General features: G+C 38.9%; 3 protein-coding genes and 1 long non-coding RNA gene across 8 annotated transcripts in view; all 4 read right to left on the minus strand.

Moving 5' to 3' along the window:
- Nucleotides 1–14,567, minus strand: part of LOC116064544 (zinc finger protein 239-like) — an 893,026-nt gene extending 878,459 nt beyond the window's left edge. Inside the window, exons 1-2 of the mRNA XM_035993954.1 lie at nucleotides 14,278–14,567; nucleotides 12,581–12,734 (exon numbers count right to left, since the gene is read on the minus strand). Of these exons, the coding sequence (XP_035849847.1) occupies nucleotides 12,581–12,673 (93 nt within the window). The 5' untranslated portion in view covers nucleotides 12,674–12,734; nucleotides 14,278–14,567. The remainder of the gene's footprint in view (nucleotides 1–12,580; nucleotides 12,735–14,277) is intronic.
- LOC116034141 (hemicentin-1-like) overlaps nucleotides 1–19,211 on the minus strand; it is a 1,482,957-nt gene that overhangs the window by 315,625 nt on the left and 1,148,121 nt on the right. The window lies entirely within an intron of this gene.
- On the minus strand, nucleotides 2,248–2,775 carry LOC116034905. Its single transcript, XR_004101241.2, has 3 exons — nucleotides 2,744–2,775; nucleotides 2,521–2,661; nucleotides 2,248–2,430 (listed from the first exon to the last, which is right to left on the minus strand). It is a non-coding gene; the product is annotated as an uncharacterized LOC116034905 (long non-coding RNA).
- Nucleotides 18,494–19,211, minus strand: part of LOC116034899 (gastrula zinc finger protein XlCGF49.1-like) — a 390,500-nt gene continuing 389,782 nt past the window's right edge. For 4 of the 5 annotated variants that reach the window (XM_035993966.1, XM_035993968.1, XM_035993967.1 and 1 more), the window contains one exon: nucleotides 18,495–19,164. In XM_035993966.1, the coding sequence (XP_035849859.1) occupies nucleotides 18,547–19,164 (618 nt within the window). In that variant the 3' untranslated portion in view covers nucleotides 18,495–18,546. Of the gene's footprint in view, nucleotides 19,165–19,211 lie in introns of all 5 variants that reach the window. The other variant, XM_035993970.1, reaches the window with a different exon arrangement.

Consider the following 19,211-nt stretch of genomic DNA (forward strand, 5'->3'; position numbering starts at 1 on the left):
TGAGTTCAGGGTTCAACTTTTTTTTTTATGTTTTTACGCCTTTTTTTTCACAATTTGTTTTTGCTTTTTCCGTTGTGTTAAATTGTAAAATTTTTCTTCTACACATTTTCAGCGCTTATTTCTACGTCCCATATTTTCTGATATAAAACAAAAATTTCAAACCGGTCAATGTGACCCGAAGTCAACACAAGGGTCAGCATTAACGCTGTTAATCGCGATGCGATTAAGGGCCGCCGCGATGCGATTCATTTTTTTTAATCACATTAATTGCATTAATCGCAGAAATTTAAAAAAAAGTAATCATTTGACAGCCCTATTTAGGACTTACTACACACTATATTGACTCTAGTAAGGATAGAGATTTTCAGTTTTTTAGTTAATTACTTGGAGGAATTGTGCAATAATGACAGATTCACACATTTGTCTTTTGTTTACAGTAAATAAATAATGACAAATCTTAAAATCAAGTTCATAAAGTCACTTTCTTTGCATTCATTTGATTCCCAGTCAAGATACACGCAAGATATATGCTTTCCATTGTTGATATGTACTTAAAAACTGATCTGAAATGCAAAATAATAGAATTTTAATCATGTGATAAAATATGCGATTAATCGCGATTAAAAAAAATTAATCGTTTGACAGCCCTAATATGTATATATATAATGTATGTATATATGTATGTATATGGTATCCAACAAGCTTCTTCAGTGGATTAGACACATGAGAACAGCTGGTTGTATTCGGGGGGAAGATTGCAAGCTTTTGTCTAATTCTGTCATTTAACTCATGTATAATTATTCATTTTATTAATTTGCTCTGTCCTCTTCTTAAATAAACTGAATAGAATTGAACTTTCACATTAAGTTTCTTACTTTATTTACATGTGTATTCTTCTTTATGACACTCTTATGACTCCATATCATCCTTGAGTTTATCACAAACATTCAACATCAACACACATCTGGAGATACATGGTTGTTATTGGACAGGAAGGGAAAAACTGTCTTTTGAAAAGTAAGAAGAGAGGCATTTCCTGCAGAAAATGCTTGTGAATGCTGAAAAGCTAAATTGCTAAAGTTTAACTAGATTGCTGGCTTTAATGCTTAAGATGAAGGGGGTTTTCTAAAAAGCTGTCACTACATTGAATTGCAGGCTTCAATGTGTAAAAAGAAGGTCTTTCAAAAGATGAATAATTCTCACATTGTATTACATTTTTTGTAAAAGCTGATGCTAAACTGATTTGCCGGCTTTAATTTGAATGAATATATAATTAATTTGAATGAATATATATATCTATCTCTCTCTCTCTCTCTCTCTCTCTATATATATATATATGTATATATATATACATATATATATATAAGTCATAGTATAGTATGTCGAAAATGCATGTCATTCCCCCTCAAACTCCCCTTTCAATCACAGTCCTCTCCTGCAGGACGTCATCATGACCTTGCCGCTGAAAGGACCAATCAGATGGTTTTAATACTCCTGCTGATCAATCCAGTTCTCAGATGTCCACGCGTCCTTTAACACACCATCGGTTTTCTATCAGCTAACCAATGCTACCACTAAAGGGCTCTTACACTGTTTTTAATGTTGTCTCCTCTACACACTCAGAGTTAAGCTGGATTTATTTATGTTGACAACATTGAATAATGAATCATTAGATTGTTTCCAGAAACAAAATGTTGATTCTTAAAAATCTAAAGTACGTTCAGATGGTTTGTTTTTTGTCTAAAAGGGACTAAAGTTAAAAACCAGTTGAAATGAGTTCTTAATGATGTTTAAGAGAGTTTGATTAAGGGTCTGAAATCTTCCTATTAGTAGATGTATATGTCTTCTATTAATGGAATGAATTCTGATGATTAAACTGTTTGAGATGTTGATCCATTCAGATGGTTGTTAGTTCTCTAAAAGGGACTGAGTTTCTACAACCAGTCATGTGGAAAAGGCTTTGTTGATTGGTTCTGAAATCTTCCTGTTTGAAGATTAATATTTTTATATTTCTGACTGAATGTACTGCAGAGCTCTATTTGTGATGACATCATTACCTGCTTCGGTGCTGACCAATCAGAGTGCAGCATTTGTACCGCACACTGATTTAGTTTGAATACATGGTTTTATTTTTTCAAGTTTTAGACCAAAACTTACATTTTCAATTTCAAGTTTTAGTTTTTCAACTATATATATTTTTTTCAAATTAACAAAACATTTGGCCCTGATTTAGCTCCATAATTGGCTCTCTTGGCTGCGGGAGCTTCACCTGTTCAGGTAGAAACACAGAAGCACAGCTGGAACATTTATCACTCATTAACCAGCTGCTGTTCTGTCTCAAGGGATGGAGGCGGGGCTTACAGTCTGCAGGCGGCCAATGGCTGCAGCTCTTCACCGCGTAGATGATCCCGCTCGCCGTCTTCCTGGTTTCTGACAACAACAAACACCACACAATCAAATATGTTTCAGAAACAAATTCATTTTCTATCATCCAGCTTTATTCCCAATAACAGGATTTACCTGCGTGTAGAACAACGGATCCACAGGTGGAGGAAACGAGTACTGTAGTACTGTAGTTTTTGTTGAAGACTACAGTTTGTGTCTGAACCAATAGGAAGGATACAGGTTGGTGATGTCATAGGGCCCTCTGAGCTCCAGAGGCTGAGGACACTCAGACATTATTATATTATTATATTATTATTTATGACTTCAGACTGAACATGCTGCATATATCATCACCAACCTTCTCCGCGGCACTGGACAGGATCACACTCTGAAACACAAAGAGGTGAGTCAAGACAGAGCCAATCAGGACGTCCTGTCACAGGGACAGGAAGTGTGTTGGGACAGAAGAGGACGTCCCTTCCCTTTCCACGTCTCCATCAGACACACAGCGTTGGTGATGGTGTAGCGCCTCCTGGTGGAGTCTTTGATGGCTGCAGAGTAGACACCTCAAACACCAGACCTCTCTCTATGGCCTGAACACACACAAACACATATAGAGACTATTATTAATATAAACACGTTACTATACTATGACATTTTCCGACATACTATATTATGACTTTTAAAAAAAAAAATTTCGACATACTATACAATTACTTTTTTTGACTTTTTTCGACATCCTATACGATATGACTTTTTCCAAAATGTTTGACAAACTATACTATGACTATTTAGGAGAGGACTGTGATTGGCCGGCTGTCAGAGGCCCAGGATGTGGTTGATGTGACCCTGAAGACAAATGAAAACATCTGTTTAATAAACTATGAAACACATTTTCTTACCATGAATTCTTGAAATGATAAAGTAAAAAAATATGAACCACCTTGGTGTTTAAACTATTTTTTTGAGACAAGCCAGCCTACAGAGAGGAGGTCCTGAACTTGGCAGCCTGGTGTTCAGAGAACAACCTGGCTCTGAACACCAAGAAAACAAAGGAGATCATTGTGGACTTCAGGAGGAACAGCACCGACCTAGCCCCCCTGTACATCAACGGAGAGTGTGTGGAGAGGGTCCACACCTTCTGGTTTCTCAGCGTCCTTATCTCCGCTGACATCTCCTGGACAGACAACATCACAGCGGTCATCAAGAAGACTCAACAGCAGCTACACTTCCTGAGAGTCCTCAGGAAGCAGGACCTGGACTCCAACCTGCTGCTGACCTTCTACCACTCGTCCATGGAGAGCCTGCTGACGTACTGTATCACAGTATGGTACGGCAGCTGCACCGTGGCAGACAGGGAGAGGCTCCAGAGAGTAGTTAAGGCAGCTCAGAAGATCAGTGGCTGCCCTCTCCCCTCCCTGACAGACATCTACACCTCCCGCTGCCTCAGTAGAGCAGAGAACATCACCAAGGACAGCTCCCACCCTGCTCTGATCTGTTAGACCTGTCGCCCTCAGGGAGGAGCTACAGCTGCATCAGAACAAGGACTACCAGATTCAACAACAGTTTCTTCCCAAAAGACATAACCACTTAGAACTCACACATGCCACTACCCACCTACTGTGCAATATTTAATATGTAATGCTTTTGATAACACTGATAATTCTGTGCAATTTCATTACTGTGCAACATCATTATTTCACACTGTGTATCACACTGTATACAAACCATATTTATCTTTCTATTTTTGTATATGTATATAGCATTTCAGAACTGTGCACCTTACCCCCCCCTTTTTTTCTCTTGCACTACTTATTTTATTCCATGTTGTTATATTTCTCTTACGTACATGTTGACACTGGAAGAGGAGTTGCTTCAATCTCGTTGTATATGTGTATAATGACAATAAAAGGCATTCTATTCTCTTCTATGACTTTTTATGACTTTATTCAACATAAAATTCTATGACGTTTTTTGGACATTCTCGTGACATTTCTTTCAAAATTTTTGACATACTATAGTATGACATTTTTTCGACATACTATACTATGACTTTTTTTTTTTTTAATACTATACTATGACATTTTTGGACATACTATGCTATGACTTTTTGATTACTTTTTCGACATACTTTACTGTGATTTTTTTTATCACTTTTTTCCGACATAGTATACTATGACATTTTTTCAACATACTATAGTATGACCTTTTTTGCATTATTTTTTTGACATACTGTACTATGACTTTTTTTTCGACATATTATACTATGACTTTTTCTACATACATAGACTTTTTTCTAAATTTTCGACACACTGTACTATTAATTTTTCCGACATACAATTATATTACTTTTTTCGACATACTATACTATGACTTTGTTCCACATACAATTCTATGACTTTTATTGGACATTTTATTCACAAATTTCAACATACTATAGTATGACATTTTTTCGACATACCATACTAAGACCTTTTTCCCCAAAAATTTACGACAGACTATACTATGACTTTTTTTTAAATACTATACTATGACATTTTTCGACATACTATATTATGACTTTTTATCACTTTTTTCAACATGCTATACTATGACTTTATTCAACATACAACACTAATACTTTTGATTACCTTTTTCAACATACTATATACTGTGTTTTTTTAATTACTTTTCCGACGTACTATACTATGACTTTTTTTTTAATACTATACTATGACTTTTTTTTAATACTATACTATGACTTTTTTCCAACATGCTATACTATGACTTGAATGCTTCTCCTCCCACATAATTATAACTTCAGACATCATTCAAACTTTAAACTGTTCACAAAACATTTAGCTATTACAGTTGTATTCAGCTTCATGATATCTTGTCTGTCGGCCTTTCTATCTAGCTGCCTTCAAACCTTAAAATGTTCTGCATCTTTAATTTATTAAGAATCTTTTTAAAACTTGTAAATTCTATTTGTACTTTTTGAAAATATTGAATATACTGTATATTCATTCAAATTAAAACCAGCAAATCACTTTAGCATTGGCTTTAACACAAACATTTGTACGATGTTAGTATTATTAATCTTTTAAAGACATTCACATTAGTTAGAACTGTTTCCACCTTTGCACATTTTCCTACAACTTCACCTTCTTCTTACACATTGAAGCCTGTAATTCAATGTATTGATAGCTTTTCAGAAAACCCTAATATTCCACTTTGGAATAATACATTCTTGCTTTTATTTAACATTTTTAGACATTTTTACTAATTTAAACCATTCCATCTTTTCTCACTGCTTTAACTTCTTATGCATTAAAGCCGGCAATCTAGTTCAGCTTTAGCAATTTAGCCTTTTTGGACTTTTCTGCAGAATTCCAAATGTGAGACATACAGTTATAATAAACTGATCTTGAGATCTTTTTTTCCATAAGTGATTTTTCCCTTCCTGTCCAATAAAAACCATGTATCTCCAGATGTGTGTTGATGTTGAATGTTTGTGATAAACTGAAGGATGATATGGAGTCATAAGAGTGTCATAAAGAAGAATACTCCTGTAAAAAAAGTAAGAAACTTAATGTGAAAGTTCAATTCTATTCAGTTTATTTAAGAAGAGACAGAGCAAATTAATAAAACAAATGTTTATACATGGGTTAAAAATGCCAGAATTAGCCAAAAGCTCGCAAACCTCCCCCAAAATACAACCAGCTGGTCTATCCACAATTAAAGAAACTGTTCAGTAACACACTCAGCTGAGGCATTACTAATTACTGAAATAACAAATACTTTACCTGACACAAGCTAACATTAGCTTAATTCAGTATCAGGACAGTCACTTAACTTATTATTAGCTTAAAAGAAGGATTATTGTTACCTTTTGTGATATTAAATTCAGCACTTTCGTAATAGTTAAATATTATAAAACATCTTTTTCATCTGTGAAATGTTATTCCATGTTGCTTTGTTTAGCATTTCTTTTACATGAACATCCAAAAGCAGTACAAAAATCTTTTTCTGAGTCTTTAAGATCAGCTGTCTGTCTCAAAATGGCGGCGGCACAGACGCAGTTTAAACACAGTAGGCTCGTTGGAGATGAACCTGTAAGGTGGATGAGAGCAGGCGGCAGCAGCCGGGGGCGGGGACAAAAATCCGCTGTCAAGTCGGACAGTTTCCAGCTGATTCCAGCAGCCTTCAGGCTGAACAGGAAGTGACAGAAACACTGTGGTCCGATTCCGATTTAATAAAATGTTATCAGACCCATATATCAGCTCCTACACAGTCTCCAGTTATTTTAATTATGATAGAGTAGCTGTTAAAATGCTCTACATGTGATCTGTTGCTGATTTTAATTAACAACACAATGTAGATGATCCGTAATCTGATCAGATTTAGTCTCTCTGACTTCTAAACGTAACTATCAGCCACACAACATGAGTTCTGTACAGAATAAGCCTTTAAATCAGACAAATAGCAGTTAACATCCCTCCAAATCAAAATCAATAAAATGTTTATATAAACCGTCATGTTGAGTCCATTCTGAAACTATCTGCGGCGCCTGGCTCTAAAAACTGCAGCCGCCTTGATCTCGTGAGGTTATCGTTGCCCACGTGTGCATGACGTCAGAGCAAGTCAGGATCAAGTCGGACACAAATCTAACCGGCATGCATTGTGCGGCGATCGCCGGTGATTGATTCTGTGCAGATCTGGCTCATCTCGAACGAGCCTATTAACTGTTCAAGTCATTTATTAAGCAGCAGCAGTAGACATGTTCTGATTAATGATTTCTAGTTATGAAGATTTGCTTCTTTTCATCGTCTTAAAGGACAATAAACTAAATATTTCAGCAATTTGACATCACCATAGTAAACAGTGATGGGATTTTTTTTAATTAACAACAAATACTCCTTGGTTGCAGCATTAGTTAAATAGCGCCAGCAGTTGAACCCTGAACTCAAAATATTGTATTACAGGGAAAAAAAAGCAAATTTTGAGTGAAATTAATCTCTTCAAAAAAGGGAGGGAGTGTAATATGTAGTCGTAGCCAGGATAATATCCATGCTGTTCAGAAGATAAAGTTACTGCTGGTCAGCCTTCAATGTGGAGAGAAGATCAGAATATAACAACACAGCTATCAGGGCATGAGGAGGAGGCAGGAGGAAACAGCTTAGCTCTGAAACATGTTCACAATGATGCAGTGTGAATGCGCTGGTGGTGATATTTAAGGCTACTACTGTGAGAAAAAGTTTTTCCACATTGTTCACAGCTGTGCGGCTTCTCTCCAGTGTGAACACGTCGGTGGCTTTCTAGGTTACCACTCCGAGTAAAAGTTTTCCCACATTCATCACACCAGTATGGCTTCTCTCCAGTGTGAACACGTCGGTGGCTTTCTAGGTTATCACTCCTAGAAAAGGTTTTACTACATAAATCACAGCTATAAGGTTTATCTCCAGTGTGAATGCGTTGATGTTTTTTAAGGCTACCACTCACAGAAAATGTTTCCCCACATTGATGACAGCTGTACGGCTTCTCTCCAGTGTGAACACGTCGGTGGCATTCTAGGCTGCCACTCCAAGTAAAAGTTTTCCCACATTGATCACAGCTGTAAGGTTTATCTCCAGTGTGAATGCGTTGATGTGTTTTTAGGTGACCCTGTTGTGTGAAAGCTGCCCCACATTGATCACAGCTGTAAGGCTTCTCTCCAGTGTGAATGCGTTGATGTATTTTTAGGTCCCTCTGTCGTGTGAAAGCTGCCCCACATTGATCACAGCTGTAGGGCTTCTCTCCAGTGTGAACTCTCTGATGAATCGTTAAATATTTTGATGATGTGAAGGATTTGTCACAGTGTTGACGTTTGAGTCACTTTCTTCCTCTCCATTTCTATAGCAACAGACAAACAGAGAGAGAGAGTTAGTGAAGTAAGGGTTAATGCCCAACGCTGCGCGTCGGAGGGTTCACGCCTCGCCGTCATCCATTAATACCTGACAATGGACACCTCGAAGGACATTAACCCGCTTATACCATGGTCACTTGCCAAATAACATTTTTAAAACATTAGTTTATATTTTAATTGGTTTTACAATCGAAATATAAAGTTTTTACAAACCCTGGTCCCTCTGGTTACGCCTTACAGTTTGACTAATACCTGGAACAATCATTCCCATCGATCAGTTTCTTATGCAATGCAAACGTTGTTTACTCCTCCAGGAAATAGGAAGGACCTTAGATACGACTTGTTACCCTTAGCAACCAGAGATATTTATAGTCCGCTCAGCTGATAGAACCCTTCAGTTTAGCTACGAGCCAGAAAGCTAACGCTATGCTAGCAAATCCAGAGGACGAGGCACTGAAGCAGCACACAGTGTTAAAAATAACAGATTCACATTTCCTTTTTGTTTTAATGTAGCACATTAATTTAGAACAGGAAACAGTCAGTTTCACCAGAACTCCTTTAGTAGGTGTCCTACATCACTTTTTTATGGACACCCTGCAGCCAATCAGAATCGAGTATTCACCCAGACCATAGTATAACCTTTAAACCCTGGACTTGCTCTCACTCACAATTTTAAATCTTCATACAATAATTTATGACAAAATGAAGGAAAATGTGTGCCAGTTGCAGACATGTTATTATGGAAGAAAATGTACTCTTCATAACTTTTATAATTTCATAAATATTCAAAACATTTTCCCCGACTTCAAATGAATGGGGACAATGTTCAAAACTCGCTTCAGTTTTACTTTGTTAGAAATTCCATGACAACTTTAAAATAACACAAACCATTCATACTTTCTGGGTGTTTTTCATTCTTTAAGGCGAGACACGGCAGGCAAAAACATTGGGGTTTTTTCACGGTCAATTTTGAGATTTTGGGCCATTTGTATTCAATAACATGTCTTCTTTCAGACGTGGTGAAAAAAAGTCTGAAGTACACATTTAGGTCTTTATTTTACTACACTTTGTCTGTTTGCATTTGTAGATTTCTCCTAAATTCAACAAAAGTTGTCGTTCTAAATCATCCTGCTGCTCCGCGATCGCTGTCTCCACCCTGTCATCACATATACCGTTGGAAAGCTCTCTCTCTCTCCTGTGCAATGCTGTCGGATCCAAATATGGTCATTTCCTTTTTATCACCAACCAATCGTGAAAGTAATTTCTGCGGTAGTTTAGAATGTCGAAAGAAGTGCGTCGAAAATCATCGCAGAGAAGACGAAATTAGTTGTCATTAGGGGTGGTACGGTTCATGAAAAAACATCCGAACCGCTCGGTCCGCTTGTCTCGGTTCAGAGCGTGTGTGTGCTGCACGGTTCAACGCATGCGCAATGTAGCCTCGTGCCCGTCAGGTGCCCGTATGTGACCTCAGACAGTGTGTTTCCCTTTTGCGTGAAAGAAGAGGTGTGGACAAGTTACCAACAAAACGTACAGCTAAAGACCGTGCAAAACATTTCAGACCGTCCTGCCAACGTGTAAACATTTTAACATCAATGTACTGTAACGTTTTTTTTCCACTCTATAGTCGCTGAAGCGGCTGCAATTTAGATCCTGTGAGGTCTCTGCAGCGGGCGGGGCTGCTCAGTTCACAAACACACACACAAACACACACGGTGGATGCAGGAAAAAAAAGGAGCTGAGACGTATACAGGAGGACCTGACAGCTACGCTCATTATTGTAAGTGCAATGATAAGTCCAATAAGTCCTTTATCAAACTGTATGACTGTGTGTCCCAGCCCAGGCCAGGATAGGAAATTAACTAACAATGTAAACTGTTTTTATGTTTAACGTATTCTGACTTATTCAAAAGACAGAGCGTTAAGAGAGTTCCTCTCTCTTTCTTTTAAAGGATATATTTTTGTAAGAGCTACACTGAAGTTGGCAGTTTGATAAATGCAAGTTATTTCAATTGCTATTCTGTAATATTTCAATCTTCATGTGCTAAAAAGGCACATTAGTTCCTGTAGATGGCAATACACATTCTCCTTTTTTCCCAAATAAATGAAAAGCATGTTGAAATAATCACTGTCTTCCCTCTTGCTGTATCAAAATCTCACCTAGCTTTCCTCAGAGATGGTCCCAATAATGGGCTTAAAGTCAAATTCAGTTTGTGCATGATTACATGATATAACTATATAATTATTTAATAATGTATCCTACATTGTGGATAATTACGCTACATATCATATGCTGAAGTATATTTCTGGAGTGTTAAAGATTAAAAGAAAAAATAACAAGAACCGTACAGAACCGAAAACCGTGACCCTAAAACCGTGATAGGAACCGAACCGTGGATTTTGTGAACCGTACCACCACTAGTTGTCATTAGCAAGAAAACACAGGGGATTACAAACTAAGACAGCAGATGATGAAATACCATATTTAGCTGTCAGTGGAGCTGCTGTCCCCTCTCCTAGGAGAACTTCCGGCTTCTTTTCCAGTGTTAACTTTGGGAAGTTTTATTTTTTGGGCTATTTTTCAAAGTGTAAACCTCTTAGTGAAGAATTTTTCACAGTGGAAGAGGATGATCATCTCTTTCTGACCCAGTTGGTGGTAACTGAGCCTGTATTTAGTCAGGATCCGTCTCTCCTTCGTATCTCTGACAGTGTGCAGATAATCTGTCAAATAACAATTTAGTCTACTTTGTTTGCTTTCTCCAATGTTCTAAATATTGATCTTTTGAATGATTCATAAGAAGCTCATCCCTGTGTATCACTGGATGTCCAGTGACAGCCTGCTCAAGCACACAGCATGCCCACGAATGCTTCATCTCGGTCATATGGGCCTGATGTCCAAAAACAGTCTTTGTGGGGAAAAGCAGGAGCTGGAGGAGGGCCCTACATATGGTGCAGGCATGGATATGTAGACTGTAAACTAACTTGGGGGAACTAGGCTGTGTAATGGTTGTGTTGGGCCAGTTTGAAGTTTGTGATGTAATGGTCTTCAGTTGAATGTTGTTGTTTTGGATGTTATGATCAGTGGTGGATGAAGCAATAATGAGTTTTGGATGTTAAACAGTGTGATACATGGATCTTACTTGAACCTAAAGCATATTTTGTCTGTAATTCATGGCTTTCAATAGAAATTAATGGAATTTTGCCATAAAAATCTTTAAATGTCCCATGGCATGAAAATGTCACTTTATGAGGTTTTTTAACATTAATATGAGTTCCCCCAGCCTGCCTATGGTCCCCCAGTGGCTAGAAATGGTGATAGGTGTAAACCGAGCCCTGGGTATCCTGCTCTGCCTTTGAGAAAATAAAAGCTCAGATGGGCCGATCTGGAATCTTCCCTTTATGACGTCATAAGGGGGAAGGTTACCTCCCCTTTCTCTGCTTTTCCCGCCCAGTGAATTTGGCCCACCCATGAGAGAGAGAGAGAGACATCATGGCTTGCAAACAAGCAAGGTGCCAGTTGGTCAAGGCCACACCCCCACCCTCCACCTTGCACCTCCTCTCTCCTCCTCAATAGCATTTAAAGCTACAGACACAGAAAAAAGACACTCAAAGATGGACCATACTGAAGAACCATGTGAGCATCACTTTAAAGATGTGGGCAGAAACAAGGTGGGAGAGCAAGATCAAGAGCATCGAGCCAATGAGGTACCAGGGAGCTGCCGTGAGAGAGGCTTTAAAGGAGAACTCCAGCCAATTTTTACGTTAATCTTGATCGCTATAGCTACACGAGTACTTTCAATAGAAAAAAACAGACCCGAATCAGTGAAACAACAAACAACAACAAACACGGAGAAGCTGCAGCTACGTGTATAAGCGTCCCCTGAGCTAAGCTAAGCTATGACAGTTGTTGTTGGGGAAAGTTTTAGAGTGCCTTTGTGCCTCTTAACAGACACAAAATGCAATTAATATGTCTGTGCCACATGAACAGGGCCCTTAAGCACAAGCTTATCTGTCCTCTCTGCATAGTGACAGAGAGCAGAGGTCCGACACACACACACACACACACACACACACACACACACACGGAGTAAACTACGTCGGCCCTGCAGTTTTGTTGAAGTCCCAGCGATGGCGATAAAGGGGTCACGATGTATATTACAGACATTTTATGAACAAAGAAACAATAACTCAATGGGCTCCTACAACTTCCTTTCTCCACATTTGATCTCTACCAACAGAATGAAGGGATGATCCACGGAGCCTCGACTCTCTTCCTGGTTACTTTAGAGTGGTTGTTGAGTCCTGAACACTGACCTGAACATGGCTGCTATCAGAGTCCCAGTCTGCTGCTTGTCTTCTGGGGACCTCGTTGCTCCGCTGCTCCTGGTTCTTGTTGTCCTCCTCCATTCCTCTCTGGTCCTGAAATCCAGCAGATGCTCCACTGGGGCTGCTGGACTCACTCTGGATTCTGTTCAGCCAATCAAAGCAGCAGAGATCTTCAGGAGCTGCTGTCTCCTCTCGTTTTCCTCACATCCACACACAACTACAACAACAGTCTGAACACTCAAAGCAGCGGCTGGGAAACGGTTCCATTTCCTTCCTAGCTCCAACATCAACTCAGAGTAGTTTGGAGAAAACAGCATTATATTAAACTGGGAATAAATCTAAAGGGAAAAACAAACACCACCATAACGCTGGCTTTTTGATGTCTACCCTTCACAATAAAAGCCCAGCTTAAATTCACTCAGAGCATTTCACTAACAGGAAACTCAATAAAAAGGGATTCTGCCGACAATAGATATCAAACTAAAGCTCCACACTATATCTTCTTAAAGTGCTGCGAGCTGTAAGTTCACCACTTCTACAGAAGGCCAAAGATGACGTCATCTCGGAGACAGCTGTCTTCCTGTCTCCCGGGGGTCCCGGTTCAGGTGGGAACGCGATCCGACCCAGACACAGGAAGTGGACCAAAAACAGAGCATTTACTAGCCTTCACTTTCAACCTTTCACCCAGTTTACAGACTTAAATATCTGGTTTAAGGGATGAGAACTTTCAGATCCATATGTAATACGTGTACAGGTTAGTTCCCCCAACAAATGTGAAGGCCTGAAACCCGTTTCTCAGCAGGAGATTTATCCAATTCATAGATTTAAAAAACATTCATCTTTTCCAGAGAGCTTACAGTAAGATTACAGTTACCTCAAAACAGTGGCCTAGGTTTTAACAGACACTCTGCTCTAACTCCTCTTTAACACGACAACAGAAGAAGACATTTAATGATACAGCCAACACTGTTAGCTGCTCACATTGTTCACCTTCTTCTAAAATATCACAAACACTAAAGCATACTTTATATTTGTATTGTTCTCTGAGCATATTTACTTTTTTACTTGTGAATTTAGCTAACAGCTACTGAGACTCTCCACAGCTCGGTAATAATCATCTGTGTTTGTTTTGATCAGAGGGAAACTCGGCCACACTTCTGCTCTCAGAAATAATGAAGCTCCACTACATTTAGAACGGCTTGGCTTTCTAATATTTTAGAAGAAGGTCAACAATGGGAGCAGCTGACAGACACACACATACTAATACTTTCTATCTTTTTCTCTTTGTTAGAGAGAGAGAGAGAGAACAACTAACAAAGGACCGTTTCCCTCCAAAACAAACGAGGGTCGAATGGGAAGCTAACTTCAGCGTCGTTGATGCAACAAAACATGAATATGAACTACTAGCTAGCCTGCTACATTACATTACATTACATGTCATTTAGCTGACGCTTTTATCCAAAGAGACTTCCAATGAAGTGCTTTCAACCCTGGAGGTGCAAACTCCAGACAACAAGTAGTAAGAGCAAGTACATTAGCTTTAAATAAGCTAAACCACAAAGAGCTAGCTAGCTTCTGCTCAGCTCCGTTAGCATTAAGCAGCCGAATGGGACGCTAACGCATGCGCAGCTCTGTCTTCTCTTCTCTGTGACTGCCGTGTAAAGAGCAGTTATTAAAGTGTTTACCTGAGTGTGTGCGGGTTTACCTGGAGCTCTGTCTTCTTAAAACTCACTAATAACAAACTACACAGCTATCCCACCGCCAGACACACATCACAGTGAAGACACCAGACTTCCTGTTTCCTCCCAGTCAGGGTTTTTCAGATTAAAAGTTTAAAATGAAAGAACGTCACCACCTGGAGGTCAGGAGGGAAACAACAGATACACATTCAGTTAATTAATCAGTTAGTGGTGGACTGGAACTGAGGACATTTACTCAAGTACTGGACTTAACTCCAGGTACTTGTACTTTACTTGAGTATTAAATAATGTACAGCATTTTAATAACTAAAATAATGTATAAGTGTAAGTATAAGGAGAAATTAAAAAATATAGATTCATTTTCAGCAGTTTATTTTTCACCAGACTCCATTTAATTAAAACAGAAATGTTATGATTATTAAACACACTTATTTCAAAGTGGACAGAAACAAAATAAAACTATCAAAGTCCGTCTTGGTTCATCTTTCCACTGTTCCAACAATCACCACTCTGGTTTGGTTGAAATAAACTCTTAATTCACCCATTTACATGTGGAAATATGCTGGCTCTATACACGCTAAAAGTCCTGATTATTTACATGGAGTCTGGTGGAAATATGCTGGCGCTATACACGCTAAAAGTCTGATTTACATGGAGTCTGGTGAGTTATGATGGGATTTCGGGGCTGTTTCATGTTAAACTAAAAGGATCTTACTCTTTAACTAAAAGCTCTATCTCTGTAGGTAATGTTGTCAGACTCTTAGAATAATAATCTGAGTCTGTCAGCAGCAACAACAGAACTTTTAGTGGATGGAAACTTTACCTTTTAATTAGGAGTTTAAACACAGACACAACAGGAAGAATAAATCCATCAAATCAAGTCACTAATAATCAGCATGTGGCCTTGTTTTATTTCATTTATTTGCATTTAATTGTTCCACATTCCAAAACATTTAAAACAATTCAATCATTGATGTTATTCTACAAGTCAGATTAATAAATCAGCTGTTTGCTTTCTATTTTCTGACTGTGTATTACATCATCAGTGTCTTTACTTTCAGTCTGAACAGACCTCAACAGATTTAAAACCACATTCAGTCACAGAAAATACAAACAGTGAATATGAAATGTCAGACAAAGATTATTAAATGAAAGTCCACAAAGGAAGATAATATGATGGTAAACTACAAAACAACAATAACTGGAGAGCATACAATTAAAAATGGCCAACTTCCAGTATGTCGGTAATGATGAGAGGAATGTTTGCATGGCCTTCCATGCATCAGGGTGTGCTTATTAAACTCTCATGGACCAAATCGCTGTATAGTCTCGTTATGGTTTTTGCGCCAACTTTTGGGAGTTTTGGAGTATATAAGGGCGTCAAAAATGTGTTCAAAGGCTAAAACAAATAAGAGGGCCCTATAGAGCAGCCATGACACGTCTAGGCCCAAATGTGAAAGCAGCCCGGAGAAATTACTATTTTGAACATTGCTGCAACATTTTGAGAGTTTCTGTGCATCCTAAAGTCCTTAAACATGTATTCATAAAATGAAAATTAGACTGACTTCCTGTCAGGCAAAAGAAAAGTAAAGAAGAATGTAATATGTTTCTAAAGATGAGAACAATGGGCCTCATTCACTAAACGTTCTTAAGAACTAATTTGTTGTTAAACCCCACTTACATGGTTTTCACAAAGATTCTGGCATTCACCACCACAATTCTTTCAGAAATTGCATTTTCTAGTTCCCATTTGTTCCTTTACTTGTTAATCTTACACAAATAAGATGGTAACAGCTAGGGGTGCAAGGATCACAAGACTCAAGGTCAGGGTCACGGTTTGGAGTCACGGATCGGATACATTTTGGGATCCAAGTTGAACAAATATTGTATATTGTTATACTATAGTGTTACGAGTATAGGCAGTTGTGGAGTTTATAATAAAAAACTAATAATTTAAGACAATGTCAGTAACAAACAGTAGAGGGCAGCAATACACTATTGCAGCCACTAGTCTTCCTAATCCAAAGAAGAAGAATGTGTGTTATTTGGTAGTGTTTTAATCCAAACACGATCTTTTTCCTAAACTTAAAGGGATACTTCACCGATTAGCATTAAGCTTTGTATCAAAAGAAACCTGGTAGTATTTTTGAATGACCGTGCTTCCCTCCCTCATGTCCCCCTGAGAGAGAGATCTCTGTATTGTGGGTCTGGAAAATAACCTCTGATTAGGGCTGCACAATTAATCGAATTTTAATCCCGACCACGATTTTGGCTTCCCACGATCAAATTCCATGAGCCAATCAGAGTGGTTCCCTGCACCGCGCAGCTTAGTTTAGATGTAGACGGTCACAGAGGACAGAGTAACGTGAGGAAAACTCCACAACAGATAGCAGTCGGTCATAAGTCGTCACGAGGTTTACCAGTTTACCTGTAAACGCAACATTTAGTCCCGTCTGTGTTGTTTTTCAGACCACAGCTAGTTTGAGTCTGTTAGCTCATAGCTTTAGCGGCAGACTGTTGTACATCCCGCTCTTGATATCCTACAGTGAAATCCAGTCACACTACACCGTTTAGCTGTCAGCATTTTAGCCGTGTTGTATCCAGTTACTACTGTAGCTAACGGTAGGCTAACGTTAGCTGCTGTGTAACGTGTTATTAGTGTTTACTGTAGCTAACGGTAGGCTAACGTTAGCTGCTGTGTAACGTGTTATTAGTGTTTACTGTAGCTAACGGGAGGCTAACGTTAGCTGCTGTGTAACGTGTTATTAGTGTTTACTAGCGTGACAAGCAGCGATGTTTCCGTTGCCTGTAACGTCTGTTTTGGAGCATCAGAGCAACGCAGACATTTAAGTGGCACCGTAATCCGCGTTGCTATTTCGTCCGGTAGATACCGGGCACCGATGCCCTATTGGCACCAGATTTTAACATGCGCCGTTAACGTGAACAGAATATTGCGCTGCCTGTATCTTTTCACGGCAAACGCGCATGTTTGGAAAGCGGTCGCACAACAGCTGAAATGGCTCCTTCATAGTATCCTTCAACAAAGGAGGAATGTAGCACAATATGGATGTGAAAGCAGTTATAATTAGCCTATGTGACAATAATGTTTGTTTTGGTTAAAAAACAAATAATCGTGAGAATTAATCGTGATCAATATATTGATCAGAATAATCGTGATTATCATTTTGCCCATAATCCTGCAGCCCTACCTCTGATGATGCAAAAATGGTCATTTAGCGTCATCTGAGGCATTTTGCCCAGAGTCTGTGGACTACAGCCAGCTAGTTCTGCATGTTTTCAACCGGCCCATAGGGGGTGGGACTGTCTTTACCCAAAACGAGTGGTTGTCTTTCATCCACATAAGGCAAAAATACATTTTCTGGTTTTTCTGGGTCTAGAAGGCACCAACTTTTAAAATTGTTTCACATTCCTATAACATAAATTACCCAATTTAATACATATTCATCTTTCCAGCAGTGAAATATCCCTTTAGATGAAGGATTAACGTTACCTTTTGTGATATTATATTCAACGTTCGTAATAGTTAAATATTGTAAAACATCTTTTTCATCTGTGAAATGTTATTCCATGTTGCTTAGTTTAGCATTTCTTTCACATGAACATCCAAAAGCAGTACAAAAATCTGTTTCTGAGTCTTTAAGATCAGCTGTCTGTCTCAAGATGGCGGCACAGATGCCGTTTAAACACATTAACTGTTCAAGTCATTTTTTAAGCAGCAGCAGCAGACATGTTCTGATTAAAACTTCTCAGTTATGAATGTTTGCTTCTTTTGTTCATCGTAAGGGACAACAGACTAAATATTTCAACAATTTGACATTACCTTAAACAGTGATGGGATTTTTTTTAATTGATCAGCCTTCAATGTGGAGAGAACAGTGTTTCCTTTAGGATTTTTTTTAGCAGTGGTGGCAGGTCTGAAAATCACCAGTTAACTTAATTTAAATTTGAAAGACCAGGCTTAAATGAACTGACAACATAAGTAATACGACTTACAGTTCAAGGACGTACACACACAATCTCAACTGGCTAGTTATCCTCGTGTGTCCGCGCTATTCTCCGACATGCACTCTAAAAATGCAGCCCTATTTCTGATACCATGGGGGGCAGAAATGTCGCCGTGGGGGGCCACCACGGTCAAATCAACATAGAGGAAACACTGGATCAGAATATAACAACACAGCTATCAGGGCATGAGGAGGAAGCAGGAGGAAACAGCTTGGCTCTGAAACATCTTCACAACGAGGCAGTGTGAATGAGCTGGTGTTTTTTAAGGTTACCACCCTTAGAAAACATTTTCCCACATTGATCACAGCTGTACGGCTTCTCTCCAGTGTGAATGCGCTGATGGGTTTTAAGTTTACTACTATTAGAAAAAGTTTTCCCACATTGATCACAGCTGTACGGCTTCTCTCCAGTGTGAATGAGTTGATGTATTTTTAGGTTACTCTGGTGTGTGAAAGCTGCCCCACATTGATCACAGCTGTGAAGATTCTCCCCAGTGTGAATGCCTTGATGTTTTTTTAGGTCACTCTGTCGTGTGAAAGCTGCCCCACACTGATCACAGCTGTACGGCTTCTCTCCAGTGTGAATGTGTTGATGTCTTTTTAGGTCACACTGTTGTGTGAAAGCTACACCACATTGATCACAGCTGTGAAGATTCTGTCCAGTGTGAAGGCGTTGATGGTTTTTTAGGGAACTCTGTCGTGTGAAAGCTGCCCCACATTGATCACAGCTGTGTAGATTCTCTCCAGTGTGAACTCTCTGATGAATCTTTAAATATCCAGATGTTGTGAAGGATTTGTCACAGTGTTGACAGTGGTGACATTTGGGTCCCACTCCTCCTCTCCGTTTCTATAGCAACAGACAAAAAGAGAGAGAGAGAGTTAGTCAACAACTTC

This window comes from Sander lucioperca, chromosome 17, assembly GCF_008315115.2.
Source record: "Sander lucioperca isolate FBNREF2018 chromosome 17, SLUC_FBN_1.2, whole genome shotgun sequence".
Taxonomy (NCBI): Eukaryota; Metazoa; Chordata; class Actinopteri; order Perciformes; family Percidae; genus Sander; species Sander lucioperca.